At 34.5% G+C, this 19861-nt stretch overlaps 1 protein-coding gene across 8 annotated transcripts in view; it reads right to left on the minus strand.

Moving 5' to 3' along the window:
• The window catches only part of BTRC (beta-transducin repeat containing E3 ubiquitin protein ligase), a 148571-nt gene that overhangs the window by 81995 nt on the left and 46715 nt on the right, over positions 1–19861 (minus strand). For 5 of the 8 annotated variants that reach the window (XM_015600029.2, XM_025042329.1, XM_025042328.1 and 2 more), the window contains exon 2: positions 19128–19235. The exons of the other annotated variants lie outside the window; for them this stretch is intronic. In XM_015600029.2, coding sequence (XP_015455515.1) covers positions 19128–19235 — 108 coding nt within the window. The remainder of the gene's footprint in view (positions 1–19127; positions 19236–19861) is intronic. 8 annotated transcript variants of the gene reach the window in all.

Here is a 19861-nt window from a genome sequence, read left to right on the forward strand (position 1 = left end):
ACTGATTCTTTGTTGATTAAAGAAAAAAGTGAGAAACTTTAATCCAAATGTTCTAGAACTATTCTTAGATCAGCACCTCAATTTTAAAGTGGCCTTTTTATTTAATTATTTTAGCATGATTATTTAAATAAATAAATAATGATTAGCTGATTTAAACTGAGCTCATTTTAATTATTGATCTTTCAAAATCTGTTATTAGTATCATTAATAGCATTTTGGTGTGTTAAGGAATGAAAAAAATCACTAACTTCAGAGTTTGGAAATGGGTAATTGGTTTGACAGATAGCAAACACTTAATTTTAATTAAGTTTTAATACCATAATACTTGCTCTTAGTACAGAACCTGTGAATATCATAATAGCCAACTTTAGCATTAAAGTTTGTTTTGCCACAAGTCCCTCTTGTGGAAACCGATGTTGTTCTTGCTCCTGCAGGCAATGAAGGAACAGTTGACTTCAAAACCAGTTACCTATCACTGTTGTACAAAGGACATTCTGGGTAGCAGTCAGTACAGAAAGTGTAGCCATTTCTAAATGCCAGTAGTTCCCAGTATCTCCTCTCCTTCTGAGTGGAATGAAGTCTGCAAGCACTGACTGGTGGGTCATTCAACCCACGAGGGCCTGGAAAGGTTTCACGAATAACAGAGGTCATGTAATTGCCAAAAGAGCATTAGCCACTCAATCATAATGGATAATTAAATGACCTACATGATTCCTGAAATAGCTGTTCTATATTTGGTCTATTACTTGCGTCCCTCAAGATAAGCTACTCGTCTGGTCTGTCTTGACCCGCAAAAGTCCAGCCTGCGCCTGAAAACTAGCTGCATGCTTCTATTGCTTTGTAAACCACCCCTCTGCCCCGCCACAAGTAGTCATGCCCCCGACTATGCCTTCAAGAGGACACACATAAAAAATCAATCTTGTATCCTTCTCCCTATTGTGCTCTCTGGAATACAAATGACTAAAGCGAAGAAAAAAATTAGTAAATTCCTGGTTTAGATCTTTGGGGGAGAGAAGAAAGAAACAGGAACTACAAAGAAGGAAAGTCATGATAAAATTTTTTAAAGTTTTGCTCAATATGCCTCCAAAGAATTTTACATTTGATTATAAAGCTAGTCAGAGATTTTTTTGTGGGCAGCAAGTCAATTAAAACGCCAATTGCCTGGGCTGCATTTTTGATGGTGTGGGCTATTAGATCTTTCCTGGCCTAGTTTTTTAGTCCATACAGAAAGCAAACTGCCTCTCAATAAAAATGAAATATACATGGAACCATTTGTTTATATAATAGCAGCAGCAAAAGGAATGAGAATCTATATGCTTCACATTTTCATCTAAGTAGTTCAATAATCTCACTATATTTGATCAAAAATACAATGAAATAGAAGCCGGTTTCATGAAATGGCAAAAATGTAATGAAGAATATGCTTCTTTAGGAGAAAAAGGTCTGCCTGTGACCCTAGAGGTAGCTGCACATCAAGCAACTCAACACAGAGAAGCAAGACACAAGTAACCAAACACAACGCCACAATAATGGCAAGGGACAAGGGATATGAGGGACAAAAGAGCTCACATTTAGAATACCTTGGAGGCTAGTAGGATTTCTCCGTTTCCACAGGAAATTATGTAGCTTGAGGCTACTGACTACCCTGATCTCTTACTAGTACATGAATGGCTTATTAAGCCTAGAACATATCTGTTTTAGTTAACTTCTGGGCAGGGAGGGGATTAGAGGGGGGAGAAGAGAACAAAATGTACTTAAATGCTGAATTTTTTCTCCAGGCTGAATGCCTTTCATCCAATAAGACATTCAAAGCAGTGACCCAGCAAATGGATTGAAAAAGCAATCTTCCGTCCCAGTGCCACATTATCATTCCTATTCAGTATTCTCCATAAGATATCTCAATCAGCTGTGTGTAAGTGACAACGCAGCCCATTGCTGGGTTAATTAAACATTTGACTTTAACACCCTCCCCGTCATTAAGCAAATAAAAACAGATAATTCAAACTGCACTTCATCCTCAGGGTACACAACACACATGTCAAAATTAAGAGAGTCCAAGGCCTCTGGGGAATTCTGTTGGGGCTATAATCAGTTTAAATCTTATCTGGTTTATCAATTATTCTATTGATTAAACCAAGTGGTTATACGCAACTCCTCTGCCACATGGGATTGATGTCAGCAGAGCAAGAAAATAACTCCAGGAGGTTCCAAAATGATTTAAAAAGAGACCAACAGACAGACCAATAATAGTCGATTATTACATACCAGTGATCCATATACTGAAGAGTTGATTCTTAGTTTCAGGCGGGTGAAGTGAACTGTTTCCAATCACTATGTCCCCCTGCTACACCTTACAGTTGGCTTGAGTAAATTTATGTCTTGGAAGATCAACATATTTTCCACCGATTTAAACATAAGCTAGCATACTCGGCAGCTGAAATATTTCATAGATGCTGACTCTAAACTGTGACAGAGAGAAATCTCAAATGAGGAAAACTAAAATTAATTTTCTAATCTTATCTGTCGGCATGTGATCAGGAACAGGCAGGGATGAAAGGGGACATATCTGAGAGTTGATTCTCTAAAACGCACACAATTAACTAGCTATTGCAGTGTCCTAAAACACCATATTCTTGAGAGAAAAAAAAAAAAAGAATCTAAGAAATCAGAAAGTCCTTACCAGAGATACAGAGTCATGACTCCTTTTATTAATTCCAAGGGCAAACATCTTCAAAGCCATTAATAACAATGCAAATATGCAATTTTATCTTCAAAAAAAAATGTCGATATACAAACTCTAACATATTGAGTTTCTATCAGATTTTTAAAAACACAATTTAGATATGCTCCTGTCCATCTTATTGTGTAATATCCCTTAAATGTCCAAAACCCTTACCACTTCAAGGCCATGCTAATTATGGGTAAAGCACTAATAAAACCTACTAACTAAAAAAGAGGGCAGGGTAGACTACCCCACACCTGAAATTTGTGTACTCTCAGCTATACTCTTCAGAAACAAAATCTGTTCTGTTATGTTGGCACCACGTGTGCAGTAAACCATAATTTAACTTATTTCCTTCAGTTTTTTGTTTGCAGGCAGACTAAGTAAGAAAATGCATTAGCATGCTGTATTCTACACTCACCACTAGAAATACTGAGGGTGCTATTTGTAATTGTATTCTTTTTAAGAGGTTTGTTCTCTGCAGCTGTTTTCTGCTTGCAGTGTATTTTGTGTAATCAGCACATCATCATAAATACATTGGCTGTTCCCCTGAGGGTAGCTGTCAGTGTTTAATTTACAGAACAACCTGGCCAATGTGAATTTTAACACTACAGCACTATGGCAAGGAGTTACCACACTCTGTGAAAAACAGGTTTCTATGAATTTTTATATCAAGAGCTGGTCCCAGGACAATTTAGGTTCCAGAAATAGACTGTTTAAAGAAGCACTTTACACCTAGTATGCAATAGACTCTTTTCCATTTTACAGCCTTAGAAGAAGCCCTGAACTAACTGCCAAACCACAAGTGGGCACTACCAATTCTGGAGACAAGGATTGAAAATCTATGATCACCAGCAGGAGGCACTGTAATAAATGTTACCTATCTCTTTTTAAGCTACATGTAAAGCTATCAAAAAATAATAATTACTGCTTTCCTAGAAGATATACAAAGGCAGAAGGGAAAATCATTGAAGACACAGACAAGTATGAAATATGCATATCACTCTTCTTGCTGAGATGAGCTACATCTGATATGAACATAAGTATCCTGCTTCTTTAAGGCTGCTATTAAGCCAGAACTCTAGCTCAATAAATAGGAAAAATACATGAAACTAATGATTATTCACAATAGTAGTTTCCCCAAATTATATGCATAGTGACAGGTACATAGGTTCTCAATAAATGTCTAATAAATATCTATAAGCTCCTTGAGGACAGGGTCTGAATCTTAATTTTTGTCTAATACTTTGTATAGTGCCTGGCACACAGAAGGTACTCTATATGTGAATTAAATGGAATTGTGGCTAGTTGTAAATGGCAATGTTATTTGTAAAGCTTTAGATTATGTGGTGTCAAAATGCATTTGCTAAGTCGGTAAAATGCCTGTAAAGCCTACCTAAAGGGTGCATATCATATAATTTAGTCATTTTAGTCAAAATTATTTGTACAAGAAACCTAAGTAGCTCAACTTTACAATAAAAAATAAACTAGCCTACACAATATTGAAATATTCAAACTTACATTTTATTTTAATAATAAAGATCGTATAGATAAAATCAAAAATTTTTATACTTTATATTTGTTTCTTTCATATGACAAGATTGAAAGAGATCATTTTAAATGCTCAGAAGGGTAACCATTAGCACTTATCTGTTACTGAAGTGGTATTACATGCACACATAAACAGCTTGTAAATCAAGTGATTATACATATGAATTTTTTTGCTAACGGCTATTTTTAGGAGTCAGAATGCCTAGAGTTAAACTGAATCAAAATATAGTTCATGCTGAATTCTCCTCAGTGCATTGCTTTTAAAGTTGTATAGAATTATATTTTCATGTTTTACAAAAATCATTAAATTGTGACAACATTCTTTTTTTCAGAAAAAGAAGAAAACTTACCAAATCATTTCAGAACATTTTGCTTACCCAAATTTGTGGTAAAATTAAATTTTATAAGATTACCTAGATTTATAGAACTTGCTCTGATATTGCTATAATTAAAATATTTTTTCTATTACAATTTTTTTAAATGTTATGTAAGCATAATCACGTATAGCCAAATTTGATAACACCCTTAAATTGACTCACCTCAGTATTGTGACAACCGGCGATAAATTCTATTTAAGAACACAAACCCTATATCGTTCTTTCTGTGATGCTAAGACATTTCATAAAGGTAATTCTTTTTTACAATTACATTAGACAAAATGCAACATGAGAAAGAACATGATCCATTGACAGTACATTTGGATTTGTTTTCACCAATTTAGAGGTAAGGAGTTTTTTGCAACTTAGTACTTCATAAAAAATATTATGCCTAATAACCATCTTAATTTTTAATGGAGAAATTAATCACATTCTTCCTCCTTAAAATTAGAATTACAAAAATTCATCTTGGGACCTTTGAACTAAACTAGATGGGGTTAGACTGAGGTCACACTAGATCAGATGACTGTATTCTTTCTTCCCTGGAGACCATGTAGTAGTTCCATAGGCTGCCATTAGATAGCAGCATAGTACACACCATCAGTCACATCTCCTACACTCTCCTGTTAAGGTTGGAATTATCTGTTACACACACACACACACACACACACACTCTTCTAATTCAATTAGTGCAGTCTGCAACTCCAGAAAAGAGTAATTCAATTAGTGCATTGTGGAGCTCTACAATACCTCTAAGCAGATGTTCACCATCTTCAGGAACTGGAGCTAGGTTTAAAATACCTGTACCACTCAGATATGCCACTACATTATGTCATTTGTCAAAGTGCTTACATACGCTTTTCTGGCATCGAAGAAAAGGTGAAGAAACAAACCCAGGCTAAGTTCCTAGAGATGTTTCCATCATCTACACCACAAAAGAATATGCAATTTTAGGCTGCAGTAATTAAATTACATAATCCAAATTATGTTCAAAATAAGATGTATCTCTGTATTCTAAGCTAGTACACACTTTTGCAGCACTGCCTCTAGTTATGCATGCCATATTGTAATGAGGACACTGTCAAAGTGGAATGCATTCACAATGAAGGACAACCAGAATGATAATACTCTCTACCAAAATAGTAGATTATAAAAACGGCAGGAATAATTATTGATATTTTCCAAAGAAACACCAACAGAACCACTCTGAGTCAATTTAAGGAATACTCACCCTGGGAACAAAATATATCCTTGCAAGCAACATGATAGCTATCCTTAAACATAAATATATGAAAAAGAAGACAATTACTTTACATTACGACATAAGGCAGAATTAGAATCAGTAGAGGAGCAAAAAGTTTGACTCTTTATTGAGGGAAAACTTTCTAATAGAACCAACAGTGAAGAAAAAAAAAGATGCCTCAAGAAGTTCAACTTGCAAATAATGGCAATGATGAAGTAGAGATTAGGTAACCTCCTGCCAAAAACACTTTATAAAGGATGCCTGCATGTGACTAGATAGGCATCATGTCCCTTTCAATGCTGAAATTCTATGGTTCTATTAATACACCGTTTTTTGCTCATGAGGCAAGCCTGGACTTTAAGTAATAAAGCTAATTATTATTATAGAGATGTGGCTATATAAAAGACCATGGGCTGTGAGGCATTTTCATAGTAATTAACGCATTAATAACATACAAGGAGAAGAAGAAATTTTGTACAGTTTCTCTGTGTTAAGATTTAGGAGATTCCATAAATGTACATGTGTCTAGTCTTATTTTTTTAAATAAGCACTTGCATTCATATTATTCCAAGATTGAAAAGAATGGTTTGTTTTTACTCAGTCTCAAGAAATCAGCCAATGAGAAATCAATTTCTAGAAGAATGATTTTTGAAAACTCCCCTATTGCGTCTAGATGGTGGGTTCTTGTAACTTAAATGAAAATCTACATCAATATTTATGCTTTAAAAATACAGAGCAATATTTAAGGCAACAATAACTATTCTCTATATCCCTCTCTTTGGTTTTTTGCTTTCTATGTACTGTATTTTGTAAATGAGAACATAACTCTGGGTACAAGGGAGTAGGCCATTATTTTATAAATACTATCTCCTCTCTTTTCAGCATGACCTCAAAGCAGGAAACTAAGAAATGTCAGGATGATTACCACCATTTTCCAGGGTATTTCACTATATATTCATGATGGAGAATAGCTCCTGCCTTTCACATTTAAAGGACAGCTAAGCTAAACAGCTGTCCTTTAAAACCATCAATAAGAGTTAATTCGAATACTTTTAACACAAACCTACTTTTTCATACTTCAGAAGAAATGCAAAACGTCATTCTCACTTAAAACTTTACTTGTAAGGTCTATGTCTTCAAAATGGATTAAGTACACATCTAATAATAGTGCTGTTTTCTTAGGAAGAAAACATTTTAAATGTTAAATATCTGTTGTTTTAAGATGTATGCAACTTAAAAACTTGTTCTATCACTAGAAAATAATTTCCAAGAAGTCTATGGTTTGGCTTTTCCAACGAAGATTTTCTATTTATGTGCCATTAAGCTGTAGTAATTACAAAGATAATGGTTCTTCCATATTACTTATTTATCGATCTTACTATAAATACAAATTTTACACATTTTTAAAAAGTTACTTTCTTGCCAAAATTTTTAGTCTTTCGTAATGAACCGCTTGCCAAAGACATTAGATAATTATAGCAATAAATAACTAGCTGGATTAATGTTGATTTAACTGGCAATACGGTCATACAGTAGGCTATCAGTTTAACAAACTATGTCATTCACAATCTCTTGTCTTACCTACTACTGCCTTCCCAACTGACTGCGCCTCCACAAAACAGAACCAGAACCTAAACTGCTTCTTCCTTTAAACATGATGTTCCATAAAACCCAATAAAATTGCACTAACTCAACTTTGGTCTCTGTTTGCCCACACCTCACAGCCTGCATTTATGTTCAAGTGTTAACTTTATTTGGCTCCATCAGCACCACTTCTCTTTAACATTGTCCCTTTTCATGCATTTAAGGCAACTACTTCGAACCCTATCAATGAAAGCAGACGAATGGGGGAGAAAGGAATGAACTGCAAACACCTCAAACAAGAAAGGTTGCTTAAAAAACCAAGTGTCACGTTCTGACAGTTCAATATTTCATAGCCAATATAAGGAATGTGCAACGACACTGCAACTTTAAATCTTTTCCTCCTATGTCAGTCTCTCTTTCTCTCATTGTAATGCCAAAGGGAACAGCAATCAGAGTGGAGATGTTCAACGTGATAGAGGTCAGGACACCAACGGATCAACGTACCCGAAACACGACCTTGTTTATTTTTTTTCCACTGTATTATTGTTTACAGGGTGCTTTGCTCATGTACCTTGTGGTTCTTAGCTAAAAGATGAAATTACAGCCCAGGATGAAGCGCTCAGGCACACATCCAATTTGTGTTTCCATCTCAGAAAACAAAAAGCTTCTAAGGCCCTCAGGCTGCCATTCAAACTTGGAGGCTGACATTTTTAACAGCATGAACCAGAGACTGGCAGAGAGAATGATCTAATGCATTTCTGACTTGTCAATCAAAGATCTCACCTCTGCTGTCTTGTAAACAGTTGGGGGCCATCTAACTACATTCATAAACCTAGGGAGAGCTTACTGCCAGCTGGGGTGCTGGAGCCACATGCTCTGGCTTCTATTCACCAAAATCATGATTCAGTTTTATAATCTCACTGTAAATAGTCCATAGGCACATTTCCAGGACTACTGAAATAGAACCAGAGTGGGAATACAAAAGAGATTTTTTTCATATACGGCATTATTTTCAAGCTTTTGGAATCTTGTACCCATTTTATCCTCATTTTACCAATTCCACCCTCCCCCCCACAGAATTGCACTATGCTGCAACCGAAATGCTTAAAAAATTAATGACCTACCAATTTAAAAATGTAGGGGAACTATACTAATATTTTACTAGAAATTTCCCTTATGTTTTATTACCAGCAAAGAAACAGGAACTCCTCAAAACATGGCTCATGCAAAGGGTGAAAGCACAATGAACAATAGCAACTATATTTTAGTAAAACTAATCATGTGCTTTCTTTCAAATATAAAACTTCTGATGTTCATATAAAAAGCTTTATATTTACTAGATTGAAATAGTGCAATATATATTTATATGTGTGAAACATGAAAACAAAATGAGTACTTATCTCTCTACTCTTTCCTTTCTGTTTATGACCTCTTTCTCTCTCTCTCTCTCTCTCTCTCACACACACACACACACACACACACACACACGCACACGCACACTAGACCAAATGAGGCTAAGACCTGAACTTCCTGCTAAAGAATCACATATGAAAATGAATATACTCTTTTTTAATGTCAATTTTACAGACAGAGAATTCATACCAAGCCACAGATACTAGGTCTGCAACAAAGGTCTTGAGGATTGAATGGTACACCTGAGAACTTTAAAAGGTAGATGACAGATAACCCAGCAGGGGAGGGTACACTGCAAAGTCCCGTTTCATGAAGATGTACTACATCCTAGACCCAAATGACTTCTTCAAAATATAATAAACTTGGTCTCCAGAGGACTGGGCCAGAGAACATAGAAAAGCTCAAAACTATTCAACATCACTCTTAGGAAAACAAAACTTGTGGATATCGCCTCTCAATACTAAAGTATTGCAATTCTTAGAGGCAGGCCTATGCAGCTAAACAAGAGATTGGTCTTTCCCCCCGGCCCACAATGAGGCCGTCGTAAATAACCTGAATTTCTCTCTTCATGAAAACGACCCAAAAAGTTTCCTAAATGCTGCCTATTTACCAAGATTCCAAATCTTGACAGTCCACATAAAATCTCAAGTATAGAAACTAACACAAGGAAGGATAGCAAGACAATAAAACACTACCACATAAAGCAGAACAATAAGTAAAGAAGGTACAAATGGCTATGGCAGTCACAAAACAACCAACAGTGATTCCTGAATAGAACAGAAAGAACTCCTATGGTACTTTGGCCTCTACTCAGCACAAAGATGGCAATAATAAGAAGGTAATCTTGGAATATAAAGAAAGTAATATGTACCTCTCCAGAAGATACAGGTGCGTCTTAATTGCCCACAGCAAGAATTTGTCTGGTAAGGACAATGCATCCACAGAGGCTCCCATCACCCTTAGAGTTTTCATCAATTCCATTCTTCTGGTCTGTGTTTCTTACAGTGGGGCAACTCCAGGCCCCCTGGGGTACCTGTACTCTCCCTTCTGCCATTAGGGGTCATTTTGAAGTTAGGGCAATTAGAAAAATCCAACATTATTCAACATAAACAAAAGTAATAAACCCTCTTTGTGAAGAGTTTAATTTTTCAGATTCATCTAGAAAAATACAAAAAAAATTTAAGGAAATTTAAGGAAATCTCCGTAATAAGATGATTTGGTTTACTCTAAACATTAGATAATGTTGCAGATTAGCCTATACGTGAACATTAGATAATGTTGCAGATTAGCCTATACGTGAACATTACCTGCATCACAGACATGTCAAAATACTCAGCGATGGAGGAATCTATTATTACAAAACTTGAGAAATAGAGTATTTAAATAACCAAATAGGCACCCTGAAACACAAGTCCAAATGATGTCATTTCTCCAAGACAGACTACTGTATTTTCAGGATAAGGTAAAATGCAGCAAATTCAGGTCATTTCTATTTTTCTTATTGAAACACATATAAAAGTTGAAAGACTAGAAGCTAAACAATAAATTCTAATGTTAGCTGAAATATTTTAAAATCCATAATTATACTTTAAGAAGCAATCTTCAGTAATATATTTCCAACGTTTTGGACACATACTTTAATTTTATACCTAATCATGACTAAAGGGTCACTTTCACTGTGCCTAATGATTTCCATCTTTTCTCTAGACTGTTGTTTATCACTACTATCATCATTTTAATTTCCCAGTATCTATTCTTTTATAGAATAAGGGTAAAATGCAATAAAATAGTAAAATAATTGCACAAACATACACTGCTGTGAAGATAAAGATATTGACATCATTGAAACTGAACTGTTAACTGGCTGGTAGTGCCACTATTTAATAGCTTGAAATGTGTATTTGTTCATCAACAAGAGTCCAAATTCAGCAAATAAAATCCAGTTGACAGGAGATCATCATGGTGTGGAGCTGTATGAAAGCCAAATGTATAAAATTTGAAGACTGCCATAAATCAAACTCAGATGTTTTCCTTTTTTCCATGTCAATGTGTGGTCTTTGAAATAATTGTTTAATTATGACTTTTGCTGAATACAGAACACTTATGTGTATGTATGTGCAAATATCACCACTGAACCAATGTTTTCTCTCCTTCCATGCCATATATGCTATTTGATAGTCTTCTTCAAATTATTTAAGTTCAGTCATTCATTCAGCAAAAATTTATAAAGCACATATTCTGTACCAAGAAGCACTATACTTGACACTGGAAATATAAATGAACAAAACACAGTCCTACTCTCAGGGAATAGAGAGTCTAGTGAGAGAACAATTACAATAGCTGTCAGTGCTATGACAGAGGTATCTAGTGTATGCCCTGGGTACAGATGTTCTGACGAGGTTAGGGGGAGAGTGAAAGAATCTTTATTCTAGAGGCAAAATAAGTTGAGCTGAATAGTGGAATTAGACAGGCAGATAAAGGTGGAAGCAGGGTGTAGGGGAGGACAGATGTTTTCAGTAAGGTTCCTCAGGTAGGGAGAACACAGGATATGCAAAGACACAGATGCATGAGAGAACACAGCACCTTTGGAGAACTATAAATTTAAAACGGCTAAGAATTTACATGAGATAGAAGTGGTAGTAAGCCACTCAATTACATGAGAGGTAAACCAAGTTCAAACTTTGTTCAATTTAAAAACGTGAGCAACCGGCCATGCGATAAAGAGTGACCAAAATCAATATAACCAACAAATGTATAATTTGGATGAGACTATATCGTAGTCCCCCCTTATCCTCGGGGGGCGGGGGGGGTTATATTCCAAGACCCCAGTGGCTGTCTGAAATCAAAGATAGTACTGAACCCTATACATATTGTTTTTTCCTATACGTACTATGATAAAGTTTAATTTATAAATTAGTCACATTAAGAGATTAGGAACAATATCTAAAAATAAAATAATAAAAAAATTATAATACACTATAATAAAAGTTATGTAACTGTGGTCTCTCTCTCTCTCTCTCTCTCTCTCATAATATCTGCAATTTTCCATTTACTGTTTTTGGACTGCAGCTGACCACGAGTAACTGAAACCATGGAAAGTGAAAAGGGAGATAAGAGAGGGCTATTGTAATTGAAATTCAGAAAGTATTAGTATCAATAAAGTGGTAATGTCTGGTAGGACATTTAAAATATTTCTACTATTTTCTATGATTAATAGTAAATGTTTCATTTTTATATTTTGTTAGAAAATGGTAATAATAAAAATATTTTGAAACAAAATTATATTTGTTTGGGTATGCTTCTGTGTGTACGTGTATGAATGGATAGATAAATTATTCCAGACTAAGGGAAACCAAAATGTTGATGATTACCTTAAAGTGGGGAAGGATTATGGGTGATACTTTCTTGTTTATATATTTACCAAGTGATTTACATAATAAACAATAAATTCATTTTATAAGCAGGGGGAAATATAAGAATTTTTCCCCCACAAAACAAAAACATTTTGATTTGTCACTGTAGTCAAACTCCTAATGCAAGGGTATAGGTGGGACACAGTCAAAAAAGTCAACATATGTACACAAAAGAATTAAATATTTTATTATACAGAAGTTATGATTACTGAGATTATTCATATACAACAGGGGGGCCATTGGCTAGGGTTTGATAAGTGTTTTTGTCATGGAATACTTTTCTTTATGGTATTGTTTTGTAGTAACAGTTGAATGTTAATTTATAATCAATCTAATAATCCATATTCCCCTAAAACCTCGACTGTAAAGTGAAGTCATGTGCATATGTACATATATCCTAAATAATGCTTAATTTTCCTATATTATTCCATTTTAACATTTAATTTAATAGATGGTAAGATTTAGTAGACTTCTAAGTATTCTTGAACAATAAAATACATTCTCTCTCGTGAAGTCAACCTTCAACAACTTCAACCTTGGACAAGGGACCCTAACTAATATTCAAATATGATATGGTTCTTTTAGCTCAAGATTTCCCTAAAAGTACTAGCTATACTTGACACATGAAATACTTACTCTAAGGTCATATAAATCTACTTATCTTCTTATTGTTCGAATTTCTCTTTTCTTTCAATGTCTAAAAAAATAAAGGACCTTAATTACTCAGCTATTTTTAAGCACTTTCTCTCTACTGATCATTGTCATTTATTATATATTATAAGATTACCATTTGATAAAGATGAGCAAATGATTCCACAAAATACATCTACTATTAATCAACAGAAATCCTCTTAATCACCCACATACTTTCCAGGACAAAACAATAGAATGATGAAAATGAAAATATGTTCAAACTAAACATGTCCTCATAGAGTCTACTTAAACAATATTTTCAGCATCTTCTGTCACTAGTTTAAAATGTGTGGTTTGAAATGTCAATAATCAAACTATCCCAATGTTGCCATTTTCATCTGAGTTGTTAAGGATACTCTAACAAATTCAACAATGACTTAATGGCTCTTCATTTTCTATTGTCACAAAATTTTGACTTCATAAGTTGCTTTGAACTTACTGAAGGAATGCAATAATTTAAAGGGAAAAAATGGCATGAAGCTATTACTAAGGCACCTCCTTAAATATATTCGGCAATATTAGTAAAAATAAGTATTCCTACTGGGACAACCACTTTGGAGAATTACTTGACTCTTTTAAAGTTAAAAATACACTTACTCTATGGCTCAGCAATTCTACTCTTAGGTATTTACCCAAGAGAAATAAAAATGCATGTCCACAAAAAGACTTGTAAAAACTTTATACAGTAGCTTTATTCATAGTAGACAAAAAAAAAAAAGGGAAACAATCCAAATGTATATCAATAGATGTATAAATTGTGATATACTAATACAATGGAAGATATTCAGCAATAAAAAAGAATTTCTGATAAACACAACAAAATGGATAAATCTCAAAAACATGTTGAGCAAAATAAAACAGACACAAAAGAATGTACACTATACGAGTGCATTTACATGAAGTTCAAGAACAGGCAAAACTAATTGTTGGTGACAAATGAGAAGAGTAATTGCATATGGGGGATGGGCCCTATCTGGACAGGGGTACAAAGAAACTTTTTCAGATTATGGAAATGTTCTCTATCTTGAGAATGAGAAATGTGCACATTTCTCAAACTCATCCAGAGTACAATTAAGATGAGTGTATTTCACTGTATATAAATTTTACACAAACAAAACTCTAAAAAATCCCAAACCAGAAGGATGTGAATATACTAAGATTATTATAATTCTAGTAATGGAAACAGGAAAGATTAAAGTCATATATCTGCCAATTAGTCAATCAGCAATATTGAGCACCTGTGCACACTGAACCTGACAGGACAAATTTTGGATTAAAAGAATAAAAATAACAAATAAGCCTATTTCCTCCATTTTTGCTACATAAAACATTATAGATCTCTCTGAAGATAAGAAAAAATAAACAAGCATACTTATAGTAATTTTGAGAAAAGCAAAATTTTCTTATCAATAACTGAACCAAGAGTAGGCTTCTCAATGATACAGAATTAGGCTGTAAGGTATGAAAAATATAAGATTTTTTTTAATAGCATACTCTTTTATACCAAGGTGAAAAATAGTATTTGCTGAAAGGCTCCAAACCTAGTCTTCTGTGCATTTTTCTAATAATATAAAACTCATTAACCTGCCAGGCACTGTTCTAAGGACTTAATATAAATCAACTAATTTAATTCTAACAGCAATTCTATAAGAGACACTATTATCACCCCCATTTTACTGATAAGGAAACTGAGGTTTAGAGAGGTCAAGTACCTGCCTAAGGTCATACTTAGACAGAGCCAGGCTCAAATCTCAAGTAGTCTGGTGCTAGGGCCCATGCTCTTAATCACTGCATGACATACTGGCTTCCGGGCTTTTTTTCAAGGCCCAAACACTCAAATTTATTCCTGGATTTTTCAGCAAAATCTCTAAATCAGCCTTTCTCCAAATACACTCTAGAAGTACTAACTTATAAGAGGATTCAATAAATTTTTTAAAATAAATATTTATTGATTTTTGATTAAGACTAAATAGAAAAATGATGGTGAATTTGTTCAACATTCTTTCCTACTGACCTTAGATTCAAGATTGCCTTAAGCCAAATGAAAAATTGGAATTTTTCTTAGTATTTTGGTGTCCGAGTCAGATGATTTTAACTCATGCAATTTTTAATTGTATGTGATTATCTTTACCACTTCCCTAATATAGTTCAAATCATCAGTATTTATTGAGCCCCAACTACTAAAAAACACTACATGGCACTGGGAAAGTCAATGGATATGTATAAGAATTCTACTTTCAAGGAATTTCTCATACCTAGCACATTTCTCCTATTATGCTAGGATATATTAATTACCTAGGGTCTACTGAATTCCCATACCCGCATCCCCGGGTGGGAAGAGGTATGTGGATGGCTATTTAGTAGTATCTCACTACTAAACTGTGATTTTAATTTGCATTTCCCTGGTGACTAAAAATACTGAGCATCTTTTCATATGCTTATTTGCCATTTGTATATCTTTTGTGGTAATGCATCCATTCAAATTTTTTTGCCCATTAATTGCCCATTATTTTATTGGGTAGTTTATCTTATTATTATGTTATAAGAGTTCTTTATATACTCTGAAGATAAGCCTTTTATCAAAAATGTATTTTACAAAAGTTTTCTAACAGTCAATGCCTTAACTATTCATTTTCTAAACGGTATCTTTTGAAAAGCAGTTTTAAACTGTGATAAGCCCAACTTATCACTGATTTCTGTTATGGGTTCATGTTTTTTGTGTCTTATTGAAGAACTCTTTGCCTAACCCAAAGCCATAATGATTTTTTTCTTCCCTCATTTTTTTATATTAAATAGTTTTATAATTTTAGCTCATATTCAGGTCTATGATCCAGTTTGAGTTAATTTTTGTATGTGGTGTAGTATAACAGTTGAGGTTCATTATTTTGCATTTAGATGTCCAATTGTTCCAGCATGATTTGTTGAGAAGACTGAGACCAATGCATTTTAATATAACAGAGCACAAGAAGTTCAGTGAGATGATTTCAGATTCTATACTACAACTAATCTTTAAGCAATTACAACTACCTGAAAAGGGTATTAAAATACCTCCCTCTTTTCAAACTATATAGCTGTGTGAGGCTAGATATTCTTCATATATTTCAACCAAAACACCACATCACAACAGATTGAATGCAGAAGCAGAAAGGAGAATCCAGCTATCTTTTATTAATCCAGACATTAAAGAGATTTGTAAAAATGTAATACATTGCCAGTCTTGATATTTTTGTTTTAAAAAAGTTATTTTACATAAAAAATATTTTATTTGCATAAATTTATAATGGGTTTATTATAGTTATTTTATATGAATAAATTAATATTAAGTTTTTTCTTAATTGTAATTTTGATTATAGTATACATCAATAGATTTAACCCACGTAAGCAAAAGCATTTTGGAGTCCTCAATAATTTTTAAGACTGCAAAGGAAACTGCTACCATCTCCCCTCAACTACTGAAATTAGCCTTATTGTAGCTAGAGTGATGTATCTAAATACATATCTGATAGGTCAAACTTGTTTTTAAATCCTTTCAACAGCTTTACCACCTTCTTAGAAGACTAAACTCCTTTCAATGGCCCACAAATCCTGCGCATCAAGCTTCCCTAATCTTTCCTAACTCCATTCTCATTCTCTTAATAAAATCGTCTTTTTTCAGGAGTCCTTAAGTGCACCAAGCTCCACATATATGTGCCTCGTCCCTGGGCCTAAAATGTTTCCCCCTCCTCCCTTTCTCGCTGAGTTCAGACCTCATCATTCTGATCTTACTTCAAACATTGATTACCTGATCTTCCTTACTCCCATCCTCAGGTTAGATCAGGTTCCTCTTTTATATATTCTTATGACTCCCTGCACATTTCCTTCATAGAATTTATCAGTTTGGGAGATTATACTTTTGATATTATGTGACTTAAGAGCTCTTGCATCTCACAGTAAAAGATAAATATAATAATCATATATATATAACTATTAAATGAAATTTTGCCTATGTGTCGTGCATTTTTCCAAAATCAGTAATTCTCATCAGATCTTCAATGGTGTCCATAAACCTTGTAGTGAAAAATTAACCATACCCAAAGAGAGCTCCTTTGCTCTTGGCTACTGGGAGCTGGTATCTAGCCTCCCCGGAACTTCTTACCTAACAGGTGTGTCTTTGTTCGCCTGGGGACTAGACAAATGTGATCAGTGAAGGAGGCTTTGAGTCATACTTGATCAGTTCCAATCCTGAGAGGAAATGGAGACTAAAAGCATTAATATGACCTACAAGAGGGGCTAGAAACTAAAGGTCAGCATGTGGGCAGTTTGTAACTGAGCTTCAATAAAAGTTCTGGATACCAAAACCTTGGGTGAGTGTCCGTGGTTGGCAATACCTGATGTATTGTCACATATTACGGCCCAAAAGCAGTAATGCCATCCATGACTCTATGGGCAAAGGCTGACATGAAATTTTACATGTTGACCAGTTTCTGCCCATATGTCTCTTCTTTTGGCTAATTTTAACCTGATCCTCTTCTTGTAACCTGTAATAAACCGTAAGTACAATAGCTTTCAGTGAGTTCCGTGATTTTTTTCTAGTGAATTATCAAACCTGAGAGTAGTTGTAGGGGTTCCTAAACTTGCAACTGGTGAGAGCAGTCTTGTATGGTCTATTCACTCAGACTCTGCAATCTGGCTAAACTCATTGCAACCAAAAAAAGGTTAAAAGCCAATAGGCTAGACTATGAGTTCCTTAAGAGCAGTAACTTTATCAATATAATACATAGTAAAAAATGTAAGATACTTGAAATAAACGATACTCCCAGGATATCAATATCCTCTAACAATAATAGCAATAATGCTAATGATGATAAAGATGAAGATAAAAAAAACCGCAACCATTTACATGTCCTTACTATAGTACTATTCACTGTGAATATTACTATTCACAGATGAGGAACATGAAGATTAGAGTAAAATGTCTTGCTCAAGATAGTACTACTAGTGACAGATCGCATGTAAGCCCTGATTTAACTAATTTTAAGCCTACACACTTTACTATATTGTATTTCATAAGACAAGTAAAGGAAGTTTAATATTATATTTTGCAAAGGACAAACAAATATCTAGCACTATCATCACTAGAACAGTTATCATTAAAAAGTAGCAACTGTTAGCATTGTTCAGGAATGTGGAATACTTAAGTATCCCTCTTTTAACTAAGACTTAGTCATAAGCATTCTGATGCTTACTTACAGCTTGTCTTTGAAATTCTTCTAAATAAAATATAAGCTACACAGGTTAAAAACAAATTTAAAAATTAATTTGTTGTGTATTACTACCAAATGCTAAACACAAATTGCAAATACCTGAGATGGACAGATAACACTTCTGCCAAGAAAATCACCATATATGGTACCCTAATCTGTAAACAATGGGCACGAAGCTCTTTCTTACATTTTCCTCTACAAATTTTCCATCTCCTCCTCTCTAGTTTTCTCTCACATCCTGGCACTGTCCTAATGGCCTCTAAGAAAGGCTGAAAGGAACTGGAATCTGTCAGTACATGCAAGACCAGATGTCTCAAGCTGAACACTGTACTCAAAGGTCTTAAAGGCCTTTCTACCTTGAAACTAGACCTGTTAATATATAAACATAGTTCTTACAAATATATATATATGTTTGTAAGTGTGTCAGAGTGTCTCCTGGTTACTTACTACTATATGTATATATGTATATACACACTTTACATTTTTAGTAATCATAAGAAAAACATAAGGCATTTGGCAACTGGTTATAAATAATTCCATTAATTATCTTCATGTAGGTCCAGAGAAAACATCACATATTGAATGCTATTTGTTGAGATTACTTTAAAATTCATTATCATACTTCTACCAAATATGAAAACCAACAGTCGAGTTATGCTGTGTCAATTTTGGCAAACCAATCATGATAACAAAAATGTCTTAAGAGTGGATCAGTCTGGATCTACATTAAAAATTAATCATTAAAGGAGGACTGAGTGACATGAAATATAGGCAAATGAAGGAGAAAAAGTGAACATAAGTAAAGCACGGAAAAGAAAGAGGGACACACTAATGAATTAGACACAAATACTAAAGCCCACAAATAACCCACAGAGACAGAGAAAGTACCTGGAAAGCTGTGAGTGCGCCAGTCCCTGGGTTATACAGGCATCGCAGCGAAGGCATGCTGTCCGCCAGGCTGGAGCAGCCCAGCCACAGAGACCTGGGCATAGAGCACTGCAGAGAGAGGACAACTATGAGATGGGACAGTATGAGACAGGATGGTACAGATTACAGGAACTTTTAAGGCTTGACTTAATGTAATATTCCAATTGTACCTGGCCTTTATGATAGAAACATCTTTAAGAAACATACTACTTACTAGTTCTAATCCCAGAGAGAGACTCAAAAGGGGAACTAATGGCCAAAAAGCAGGGGGGAGGGAGGGATTATAGGCCAGAAAACAAAATATTTAGTAAAAATTTTTGTCCCTGTTCTTCTGAGTCTAAAGGAAATCCACTTCTTAATCCAATTAACCAATTCTTTTCCTCTATGTACCTCATACCTCAGCTCATCTCCCATAAATTTACCACAGGGAACTATTGTGCAGACTAAGCAGAAAAAGAAATAGTTCGTGTTAGCGTTTCAATATTAGGAATGGCAAATTAGAAAACAGAGGAAAGTTAACATTTTTTAGAAGTTGGGGAGAAGGAAAAGAAAAAGTATTATACCCCTATAGCTTTGACAGCAGCTAACTCTGCAGTTTGCTTACGTATGTTTTACATATCTTATTAGTCTGCTGTTCATTAACAAAAATACATAGTTACCATAGCAGCTGCCTCTTGATCTCTCCAAATGGACTG

The sequence above is a fragment of the Pteropus alecto genome, unplaced genomic scaffold (assembly GCF_000325575.1).
Source record: "Pteropus alecto unplaced genomic scaffold, ASM32557v1 scaffold88, whole genome shotgun sequence".
Classification (NCBI taxonomy): domain Eukaryota; kingdom Metazoa; phylum Chordata; class Mammalia; order Chiroptera; family Pteropodidae; genus Pteropus; species Pteropus alecto.